At 44.1% G+C, this 12,164-nt stretch overlaps 1 protein-coding gene across 1 annotated transcript; it reads left to right on the top strand.

Moving 5' to 3' along the window:
* Window positions 1-1,734: 1,734 nt before the first annotated feature.
* On the top strand, window positions 1,735-4,864 carry LOC147893918 (regulatory protein NPR6-like). Its single transcript, XM_087386430.1, has 2 exons — window positions 1,735-3,536; window positions 3,653-4,864. Exons 1-2 carry the CDS (start codon window positions 3,102-3,104, stop codon window positions 4,712-4,714), a joined length of 1,497 nt encoding a protein of 498 aa, XP_087242556.1. The 5' UTR covers window positions 1,735-3,101; the 3' UTR covers window positions 4,715-4,864.
* Window positions 4,865-12,164: the final 7,300 nt, after the last annotated feature.

Below are 12,164 nucleotides of genomic sequence, written 5' to 3'. Positions count from 1 at the left end.
GCATATTCAGTTGTCTATCCTTGACACACTTCTATTGGTTGATTGCACGCTCTTTCACACATCTTCATATAATTTTTCCCACATAGCACAAAAACCCCATTAGCTCTTTGACGCACTTTTACAACCATCCACCAAGTAGGAACATTTACCAAAAGCAACCATTGGAGTGTAAGAAAGGGTGTCTTCCTGGGAGGCGATGTGCACACACTGGCCACCAAGCAGTGAGTCACCACGCCTTTAGCAAATCGAGTGTCAACATTGTGTGGCTCAATTATGCTAGCCCCTATATCAACCCACAAATTATACATCTTGTGATGATATATTACAAAATAGACATTGCATGTGGCACTTGCAATTTGACACACTTGTTGAGGAAGAAACATGTCCATAAAGACCATAGAAGACTTTGCTAGCATGGTACAAAGGCAAAAATAAAATAATCTATATTAGGCTCTAGTATTTGTGTGTGTGTGTGTGCGTGTGTCCATCTCTTGATGCCTAGATTGGAATGTGACATGGAATGTGAGTATATTCATTCTTATGTGAGAGGAGCAAGGTAAAATTTATGGTTTCCTATATTGCATGAACATGTTAGCTTTTCCCTCTTGTCATAGAAAGTTTAACATGGGAGAAGTGAGAATGAACGTGCTATCTTTCATATACCCTTGGCCTCTCTAGTCCTTCTTGGAGTTTTTAAGGTAGACTCTTTGGGTTTGGTAGCTTTGCTTGTATCTTCCTATTCTAAACTTTTCATACTTTTAGGGGTATGGTTTTGCTTGAAGAAAGATAAGACTCCATAGCACAAGATGTGGGGAGGCTTAAAATATGATTTTTTTCCTTTAAAAAAGATGAGTAGAATCCATATACATATACACATGATAAGAAAATCAACTTGATTGTACAACTTTCTCTCGTTACTTTGACTCTTGAAGATTGACTAATGTAGGCAGAAATCATCCCACATTGGTCTTATGCTACATGTCATGATGGTGTGTGGAAGATACCCTAAGATTGTTTCAAAGGAACCATGAGTGTGCTCTCGACAAATGTGCTTGGATTACTTATGGGGTGCAATGATGTGATGAGATAGAAAGTCATCCAAGGAGGAGGATTGGTGGGGATGGTAAGTGCGATGAAGGTAAGTGATGTGACAGAATGGAGTGTCTATTCATGGAATCCAAGGAGGGTAGAGGGTCTAAGTCTAGCTATTAGTCTCCCTCCCCTCCTCCTCCCTCTCATTCTCCCACCCTTCATTTCTACCTTGGAGCTCTAGACCTTATCCCCATGAAGAACTTTTTGGAGTGTAGACATCAAAGGAATGGCGTACCCACATGGGGAAAGGAGAAAGGGCACGAGAGCCGAGGCCCAAGAGCTAAACCAAAGTGCAAGGAAGGGTTATTGAGAGGCCACGTGGCGGTGGAAGATTAGGGGTCCAATTTTAACCCAACATGAGGCCGCAAACTGCGGGTGGTTCACATGTGAGAGTTGACCGAATGGGGACCGGGGCGCAGCTTTACACAAGGACCTTAAGTTTGGGTACCTGTTACACAAGGATGGATGATGGGGGGGAAAATATATAAAATTATTTGTTTTCTGTTATATTGGAATATTTTAAGTAAGGGTCTGTTTCGTGCATTTGAAGGCAGTTTTTGGCGTCATCCCTGTGTTTTTGCGTTGCCGCCATAGCCAACCTCTGAGCTCTAACCGCCATAGCCAGCCTCTCGTTTTGCTACTGGCTCATCAGCTCCACGTTCCTTTTAATTCTAGTTTGTTGTCGCTACCTCTTAATTCTCTTTCTTGCCTTCTCACACTAGCTACTGTACTATTAATTCTCTCATCTTGTTGCTAGCTCGATTTCCAGCACGCTCCATCTCAGACAGTCCGTGTCGTCTTCGCCCTCGCTAATAGCTGCTGTAGAACGTGCAAATTTCGTCAAGCTTTCTCTCATCTCGTTGCTAGCTCGATTTCAAGCACTCTCACTCTCAGACACTCAGTGTCGTCTTCATCCTAGCTAGCGCCGTGTTAGAACATTTAATTCCGTCTAGTTTGCCATCCCAATTCCCAGCTGCTTCCTGGCTTTGCACTTGTTCTCCTTTAATCGGCTGCTAGCAGTGAAAATAATGAGCTGGTTTGCAACAACAAACAACTGAGCAATAACTACTCTGCTTGTTCTCCTTGATCGGCTGCTAGCACTGAAAATAAAATTAGCTCTTCCTATGCTGTTTGCGAGAACAACAGGTTACAGGCTTACAGCAGCTACACGTTAGCTGCCATAGCTAACAAGCTCTCCTCCTTTGCTCCGCTCACGTCGACTGCCCCGTCTGACGCAGCTTCCTGGCTATGGCGACCAATTTGCAGTTCACAAACATTTGCTGTCTGGCAGCTGCTCTGCTCGTCCGCCTTCCTTAAGTTCCTTCTACCGGTAACTAATGACGGTCCACCACCACTACCACTGCACGTATTTCTTCAGGGGACCCTGCTCTCTTGAAGAAATCCTGCCCTCTTGCCCCCTTCCTCCACTGCTCTCGTCACCCGTCCGGCCCCGTACCTCAGAGCTCCCTTCTACATCCTCCCTCCTTTCCTTCTTTCTCCTGCCGTCCCGCCTCTAACAACCCTATAGTTATGATTCTTTCAGTCTTGTCTTTCCCTCGTCTCCCCTCCGTGTGCATCCCATGTGTCCGCCTTAGCTGCAGACCATGTAGCTTACCTCTGCTTTTGCAGCTTGTGGCTCCCCCTCCTACAGCCACGAAGCTTCTTATTACTTGTTTATATCATCACCAGTGTTAAGGGCCCTCCCCAAGATCCCATCCTTTCTATTTCTCACTTTTCTTACCGACCTGATTGTGTGTGTGTGATCTGCTGCCAGTTTGCAAAGCTCAATGTACTACGTCCTCTCGTTTCCACGAATCTATTTCGACTTTGGCTCTCCGCTAATGGATCTGGAATCGATATTATCATGTGGTGCAGTCTCTTCAGCCTTCTTGTAGCTAGAGCGCTTTAGCGAATATGTCTCACAAGAGCTGGAGACGCTGAGCTCGATTGTAGGAGCTTGTCTTTCATTGCTTCCAATCCATAGCGTGCACCTGCTTGTAGAACAGGAAATGACCACCGAAGACCCCCTCAAGACGTTGGCAGCAGACTACTTGAATCTCTTCTCGAGTGGGGCGGCATTCAGCGATGTTATCTTCTGCGTGGAAGGCAGGCAGGTGCACGCTCATAGATGCATTTTAGTCGCACGCAGTAGCTTCTTCAGAATGATTTTCTGCAAAAGCGAGTCAATGGCAGAGCTAGCAGGGTCAACCGGAGGAACTCCTCAGCTCATTCCGGTCGGAATAGTGGGCTACGAAGTTTTCTTGTTGCTGCTCCAATTTCTGTACAGCGGGCAGCTGCTGATGGTACCTCAGCAACTAACGAAGTCCAAATGCCCGGAGAGAGGTTGCTGGCACAGCCATTGCTCTGCTGCTGTGGACCTCGCTTTAGATACACTACATGCCGCCAAGTTTTTTGGTGTCGAGCAATTGTCGACAATGATCCAGGTTTGTAATTCATCTCTTTTGATCACTACCTGTTGGGTCGGCAAATATTAATTCATTGTCTCACCGCGTAAGCACAGTTCTGATCAATCGCCCAAGCGTCCGTGTTGCATTCGCAGAAGCATCTGGCTACGATTGTGGAGAAAGTGTCTATCGACGACGCCATGCGAATTCTAATAGCTGCAAAGAAGCAAGGACTGCATCCCCTGTGGAACACTTGCTCGGAGCTGGTGGCCAGATCAGGATTGAATTCAGATGCCCTGACAAAGCATCTACCTAGCGATGTGGCTGCTGAAATCGCTGAAATTCGATTGCAACGAGGGTATGGCATGCACATGTTCGAGGGGCGCGAGAACGGTCCAGTTCAGGAACAAAGGATTCGGCGAATGCGGCAGGCGTTGGACTCCTTGGATGTGGAGCTGGTGAGACTAATGGTGATGGGGGAGGGTCTGGACTTGGACAAAGCACAGGCACTGCACTATTCGGTGACAAATTGCAGCCGCGACGTTGTCAAGGCGTTACTGGAGATGGGAGCAGTGGACGTGAATTATCCCGGGCCAGGGGGTCGAACATCGCTTCATCTCGCGTCGGAGATGGCGAGTCCGGAAATGATCGCCGTGCTACTGGATCATCATGCTTCCCCTAGGGTTCAGTCAGACGATGGACGAACTCCTATGGACGTTGTGCAGACGTCGTTGATAGCTGTGGACTGCAGCCCTGGAGGATCATGCATCTCCAGTGCTGTTGATCACAACAAGCTCCGCCTATGTTTGGAATTGCTGCAATCTGCGGTGTATATAGCCGATAGGGACGAGGAATTGAGCGACGGAGCAATGGGAGCGGAAGCTAGTGATAGCAGCAAGTCTGGTGTGGTTCATGTGAGGACGATGGATCCTGATTGCTGTTGTTCGAGCAGGGGTACCACTGCCACTGGATTGGAGATGAGCATAATGAGAAACATGGCACAAGAAGTCGTTCCAGATTGGTCAAGTATGGAAAGCTCGGCGTCCTTCGAGCAGGATCACAGCAACCACATGCTCATAAATCACAACATGTTCAAGTTGGCTGCTCCTCAGGACGTTGGCATTGTTGGGAGCAGCTCCATACTTCCAATGTATCCAGATACTCGTCTATTTCCAATGCTGGGAGGAGCAGAGAGCACGCCTAGTGCTATTTTCTGATGGATTTGTACACTGTTTCCTTCCAGGAATTCCTCATTCCTAAAAAACATTCCAATGTGTTGATCCTTCGAATGTGTACTCTTCGCATAACACGTGTATTGAATTATGAAAACATGTGCGCTCTGTACTGTGAAGGTCTCCTACCTGGAACTCGAGTTCTCTAAGTGTTTCTTTCTATCAAGGAAAACTTTCTCTGTTGCAATTGAGGTAAATAAAGAAGGCATCGGATATGTTAATTATGAAAAACATGAAAGTGTGTCACTCAGAGAGCTCCGTGAAGAAAATCCATAAAATCCAGTTTACGAAAATATATGGTATAATCAGCTTCGGATTTGGGTCCCTTTATATCTTTAGGCTCTCCAACTTGCAGGTAGAATACAGTCATTACATTGGTTCAAACTCCAGCATGTCGTCTAGGTCCAAATGTTTGTTCAGTAGCTCGAAGAACTCGGCCCAGCCTCGAGGAGTTTGGTTCACAACGTCATCGTTCGATAGAAGATATTACGTTCTCTGGAGCTTCACGCATCGTGGTTCCACCTGACGTTGTGGGAAGCTTCATCTGTATATGATTTAGTACCCTGGACAAATGCAACGATGATTCACCTAACCTTGGGAATGGGCATCGGCACGCACTAGTAGAAGCTTAATTGCTCGCTTAACAATATGTAAAGATGTGACTCGTTAGTGGCGTGGATATAATCATTTGGAGAGGTGGTTATTATTGCAATTTTCAGAGGCCTTCCCACAGTGACGCAAGCAGCGGCAGCTGTGGCACTGGAAGTCCGGAAGCTCGTCAGCTGCGATGATACATAGCACCCCGAGTCCCCGTGATTCCCCGAGGATCGCTTTGTTGCCAGAGCGTGAATGTGCTTCAATGTGGTATAAAGCAAAGCAAAGGCACACTAGGGAGGCTAAAGTTCTCTTTAAAATAATGATGAAGAATGAAGATGGAGTGGTGCAGGCCCCAGGGAGATAATTGCTCAAATTGTTTTGTCACGAATCACTAATGACCGGAGGAGAAGGGAACAAGTTACAACCAGGCTGAACAAGCTAAACAACGATAACGAAACTTATTACTTGGAGAGTGTGTAAAGCAGATCTAATGAAAAGGTACAAGAGGTGACAGGGAAGGGAGAATGATGATGCCCCCAGGTTTTTATTAGAGTGTAGAGTGTAGACTGTGTAGACTCTAGAGCATTATAGTGTCTACATCGAAGCCTTTGATTGAAGTTTGAGCCTTTGAGGTTTGAAATTTCCGCAAAATTCTCCGATTCCCGAATCCCAAGCAAGACAGGACGGTTTTGACCGGTGACTGGAGTAGGATTATGGCTCATTGTTACTCGGTCCCTCAGGTACTCGAGAATGCACACTCACTCCCTCCATGAGTGAGTCTGCTCACTGCTCAGTGCCCACTGCAGCTGCCTCTGCTGCAGCAATAAGTCAGCCTTTTGCAGGCGGAAGTCGGAACCCCTCACGAGCGACAATCCATTTGTTTTGATAACTCTTTGCATCACTTTTTGGGCTGCCCTCTACCAACCATGAGATTTTGGCAAAGCAGAAATTAGGCATTTCTTGAATTTTTGGAAGTGCATTTTTTCTATTGGCTCTTCTTCATTGGACTTGAATGTAGACTTCAAAATGGTTGACTTTGTCTCTCTCTCTCTCTTCCGTCTCAAGTCTTCTTACACACGATCTCCACCTTTTTTCCCACACCCTCCCTTCTCTCTCTCTCTCTCTCTCCTTTATCTCCTCTTCCTTCACACCATTTTGAGTGGATTCCTTTTTTGTTTACTTTTTTGATCTTGGGCAGGCATTATGAATGATTGAATATCATTCACCTTGTTTACTTTTTTGATCTTGGGTAGGCATTATGAATGATTGAATATCATTCACCTTGTTCATTATCATTTTTGCATGTAATATGGTTTCCATTGTCCAAGAGTACCTGTTCAAACTTCAGACGTTTTTTGTACGAATTAATAACTCTCAGTTAGAGAGCCTCTGCTAAGTGACCAGCCTAAGGTTTAAGGTCTGAGCGTCCCCCTGTGTCCATGGTGTGTCCATAGCACTTGATGCCTTAAATAAAATACTAGAACTCCAATGACTACACTTGCTGAAGAGTCAGGACTGTCCAAGAAACTGGGATATCCAGTTTCTTTCAAGCTTAAAAGTGCCTTCAATGCAATCTTCACACCGGTTCTTCCAGTCGAGCAGCCCAAGGTTGGGATGGAGATGGAGATTTTGGGAAGGATGGCCAAAGCTTAAAAGTGCCTTCAATGCAACCTTCACACTGGTTCTTCTAGTCCAGCAGCCCAAGGCTGGGCTGGAGATGGAGATTTTGGGAAGGCTGCCCTGGTAGTCAAATGCTGAGTCCAGCAGCGTCCAACCTCATGGGGACTTGCAAACAAGTTGCTAGCAGGGCTGGGATAGCCTTGCTAGCTCAGGCAGGTAGGTGCTCTTAGCACCTCTACTACTCTTGGAAATTTGACGTTGATCTCATCCATCTTGGATTCTCGAGAGTCACACACGTTGCTCACTCGATTCAAGAGCTCCTAGCACCTTCCAACTTCCAAGGACCTGTTTCCCTGGGGATGGATGTGCGCATTCAAGTGCGGGATGTGCCCCCCCATTCAGTTCACCCAGCATACAATTGCAGGTGGCAATGCAGGTTTGAGCACTTGGGTGCGAGCTTGAGCCCAACAAATTTTTTTGGACTCCTTTCACCACCCAGTGCTCTGCACTCTACACATAAAAAATGAGAGCCTTCTAGCCTCCGAATGGTCACATCCACCTGCACAGTCTGCAGCTTCCGCACTATTCTCTTCAATCGCATGACCTGAACTACAGGTGCAATCTTCTGCCACCTCTGCTCAAACGGGCACCACACCTCCCTCCCATGGAAAGATGACCCAGGTTCCCACTTTTGAGAGCCAAATTACCTAGGCACATGAACCAAATTTCCTCGGATTGTGGCTGTTTCCGATGGACTGATTATTGATAGTTCGGCCACATGAGAGATTTCCGATTACAATCCGTCAAGTTAGGAGTTATTAGAATTAGGGGCACATGCAAGCTAAATCTGTTAGAAGCTTGCTGGACCCTGCCGGAGTTAAGCGCACATGCAATCTGATTACCTGGTTCTTCATTACCCTCCCTGTTGGACTTTACCTGAGTTAGGCATCCAACAAGCATCCAATTGCCTTTTGTGCCGGAACCTTGCCAAAAAGCCTACATGTGCCTAGGGTATGAGGCTGGTGTTGCAATCAGAAGGGAAATGAAAATCCTTACTTGATGGTTGCAATCTGAGTGCACAGGTAGATAAGGCCAGCACTCAACCGACATCCCATCAAATGACTTCTACTCGACACCAGCTTTCATTAAAATGAGCAGCATACTATCGGATCAGCCTGTAACTCCAATAAAATTTGGCCAACTTTCAATCGCCATGTGCTTATAATTCTGATAGCATCCAATATGCAACATGACTAATGAAGGCAATCTTCAGCAAACATGTGCCTACTCTATCTCACACCAAGCCAAATAGTTAAGCAACTAGCTTTACACTTTATTCTTGCCTTTAAGACATCGCATTATGCTTTTTTTGGGGAGGGAGAAAGTAAAGTACATTTATATTAAAAAAGAAGAAATATACAAGAGCATACAACTTGCTCTAAATCCCTAAAGGCTATAATTCCTGAGCTCTATTAGCAAAACACCCGAAGACATCTAAAAATCTGCTAAATAATAGTAGCTCAAAGAAGGTCCCATACATGAACTAAATTGTCATTCATTGTCCATTTATTGCCAAAGAGTGCACATTTCCATTGTGGAGGAATGAAGATTTGTGCCCTAAGCAACCACTGATAAACTTGTTGCCACAATGAAGGACAAACTATACAACCCCAAAATAAATGATAATGAGTCTCTTGCAATTAGAGCCATAACTTTACTATAAGGGATAGAACAAATGGGAAAAACATCTTTCCACTTGGAGATGTGATTTTTGGTTGAAAGCTTGCAAGTCATCAACCTCCAAAGGAGAAAATTCAGTATATTAGATGACATCACAGAGATGCTACTCTTGGTATGTCCGCAGTGCAATTAGAGGAACGATGTAGACCTTTGCCGCTAGCAGTATACCAACCTCTCACATCATTTGGCCAAGTAAGAGTAACATGGGTAGAACAATCAAGTTCAAGCCATATGAATGTAGATTAGATAAATACCTCCTCTCTCCTAGATAAAGCAAACCTCTTAGTTAGGACATCAACACTGTGCTAATTATTGTTGGCAGTTGCCTCGATACGAAGATGGGTATATAATCTGAAGAAACCATTTTTGTCACTAACGCTACTTGCACATGAGGGTCAATCCATCACACATGATTACCGAAATAAAAATGATCTAATCGCATAGCACGCACATGCTATCTCTATGACGATTATGCCACATGAATTGTCAGATGTGTTTAGGCTTATCAATCGAGCGCCAATCTATTAGAGCAGACGCATTAGAAAATTTTTCCTAGGCACTATATTCTACAACAGAGAGCTCATTGTGTTCATAAGATCTCTCCCAAGTGTGAAGAGCCATATTTCAATCCCCATAAAAAATACATGTCTTCTAGTGAATTCCGCTTCCCATTTCCCCTGTAATTGAATGCATTCTTGGGAGGAATTAGAGGCATAGACTGAGATGAAGTAAATAGACCACCCATCACTTGACACTTCCATAGCCCAAAACATGCCATTGTCATTGCTACAAAAATTGTGGGACTAAGATCATAGCACACACAAAATGTCATTTTAGCTTTCCCTATAGAGGGACAATTTGAAAAAAGTGTAATTGGATTCTGTTGAGGCACTGCAAGGTGACTTAAAGGTTTTGTAAGGCATACCCTCCCCTTTCTTTTATTTTCATTACACACTCACATACAAATTTTCCTTATTGATCGAAGCAAACCTAGAGAAGTTGTGGTTGATTCTTTGACTGTAGAAAGTAGTCTGTAGAAGTAGAAACTTTGACCTGGAGCAGAATGGCGACCAGAGAGGAGCCTTCGAGAGATCAAACTGAGTGAGGTTGATTTGTAAATAACTCCAAGCTGAGGTCTAACCCCCTGGGCTAGGTCGTGGAGTTCAGCCCACCTAGGAGTGGGGAGAATGGGATGGAGAGGAGAGGAGAGGAGAGGAGAGGAGGAGAACCCTTTCCCAAAAAATGCATCGCTTCATGATATTGCCATGTGATGCACTTCAATACAAAGCTATTATCATGGTCATTCTTCATTTGTGCTATCTCCTTCTATTTTGTCCTTAGCAAGCATCCTTAAAAGCTCTCATATATGCAAAATACATTGGTCCATTATTATTATTTTTCCTTTTATCGAATATGGATTCATGTGCTTCTTGGTTTTCTTTGTGCTTGATTTCCAATACGCCACGATTGTTTTTCTAGAACTTACTCACGTTTCGAGACCCATTCTTTCTTTATATAGTTAGTATACAATGTGTTGTTATCCATATTCTTCTTCCTACCTCTTGGCTAATACCAGACCACTGTAAATGGCATACCTCTCCCATGATCATCCTTGCTCACATGGGGCTCACATCCACTACTTTTGCAACCTAGAACTTCACATTCTCATTTTCATCATCTGATGGCTAAACTGCAACAAAAATTAACTCTATATGCACTTCTAGCACGAACTCGCTCTTTTCTCTAGATGGCCCAACAAATGGATGTGGAAGTAGCAATTCAAACTCATTTTTAAAGTTTGGAGTTGGTCACAAGTTGTTACTAACATCTGGCCAAAACAAAGTGCATTCTTCCTCAACATTCTTCTTTCATATTTTCTCAAGGTATTCTATCAATTCATGTGTCTTTTCAATTACCAATTAATGCATTGTGTTGCTACCAAGAAGGATATCTCACCATCATTTCTTATTTACACTCAATCTCAAGCCATCTATTTCAAACCGAGATTTATCGATGGATTCTTGTATAAGAGTCCATTTTAGATGCATTTCCTTGCTCAAGGGATTGTAAGGATCTTTAGGTTGCCATTTTGTATTAAGAGAATAGTGTTCCAATAGCCTCGCCAATGCATTATTGGTTTTTCATCCTTTAAGTGTAAAGCAAAAGTAATGTGGATTGCTATGACCTTTCAAAGCATCACCACCCTTTTGTAGAAAAGGTAGAATACATCTTCTCCATTCATATATTCTTTTGGTCTTGGAGCATATTATACTTTCCTTATGGCCACCAATTTTCCTCCCACATCTCCTTATCAAGTCATCTCTTGGCTCCACGTCCTTGCATTTTAGTTCTCTTGAGGCTTTGCTAAAAACTTGATTGATAAAGTGTCCCTAGCAAATGTAAAATGGGATATTAAGTAATTAATGTGTGAGTGGAAGAATTAAGGTAAGAACTCGATAAGAATAAAGTGGTTAACGGGCCATGATTATTAAATGAACACTGTGATTTGTAAAAGTCATGGCGCATTGCTAGGACATGTGGAGGAGTGTTGATGGCTAAATAAAGGAAGTGATGTCGGTTTAGATGGTGGTTAAGAGCTTAATTACTTACCATGAGAGGTAAGTAGTTCGCTTAGTGCATGCATGCGGATGTGGAGGCATAGGAGATGGTAAGGATGGAGCCGCAGAATATTATAGCTATTGAAGAAGAGGCCATGGACTCTTGCTAGAAGAGACAATTATGGAAGCTAATGGGGAGGTCGAGCAGCACCGATGTGGTAGCAAAGCAAGGGAGAGGAAGGCCACAGAAGTCAGGGTTTTCTGGCATTTTGAAAATGATGGAGGTGAGTATCACAGTTGGTGTGGGGGGTGCACGTGTTGAAATTTTTTTCGAAGCTTGTTGTGTGTTTGGGTTATCTGCTATAGACAAGGGAGGCCTGCTCTTTCATCTTCATTTATAGATGGTTTGTCAGCAGTGGCGGATAGTTGCAAGTAGGACACAGGGCATCAACGGATTGTTGCAAAGGTACATTGGCTGGGATAAAGAGCTTCTAATGGGGGGAGTGATCATTTGCAAAGTGCTGAAGTAGAGGAACCTACATATGTATCATTGCATCCTTGGGTACCGCATGAAGGATTTGGGGTAGGTGGATTTCCAATACTTTTTGAAGAACGTCAGCACGACTAACCTTTAAATGCGAGCGGAGTTTCATGTATTGGAAGTACAGACTAGATTCCAAGATCAGAATGGCTTTTAGTAAAATGCTTTTAGTATCCATAAACCTCTTGGGTCACTCCCTATCATGGATGTGGAATGGAAGTTGCACATGACGAATGTTTGTGGAGGTCTTTGGTATCACCATCTTGCCTGACTCCAAGGGGCATCAGCTTCATCTTCTCGAGTTATGATGCATGTACAAGCAGGCCATGTGTAGATGATCATGTGAAAGGTGTTTCAAAGGCAGAGTGAGGCGAACTCT

Source organism: Dipteris shenzhenensis, chromosome 15 (genome assembly GCF_047967505.1).
Source record: "Dipteris shenzhenensis isolate YYH24624 ecotype China chromosome 15, Dip_SZ_1.0, whole genome shotgun sequence".
Lineage (NCBI taxonomy): Eukaryota > Viridiplantae > Streptophyta > Polypodiopsida > Gleicheniales > Dipteridaceae > Dipteris > Dipteris shenzhenensis.
This window is presented reverse-complemented; position numbering and strand designations above follow the sequence as displayed.

Bases quoted from the DNA above. Each gene is read 5' to 3' on its own strand.
- LOC147893918 (XM_087386430.1), top strand. From the start codon at position 3,102: ATGACCACCGAAGACCCCCTCAAGACGTTGGCAGCAGACTACTTGAAT. The intron at 3,537-3,652 runs GTTTGTAATTCA...TTGCATTCGCAG, and splicing joins AATTGTCGACAATGATCCAG to AAGCATCTGGCTACGATTGT.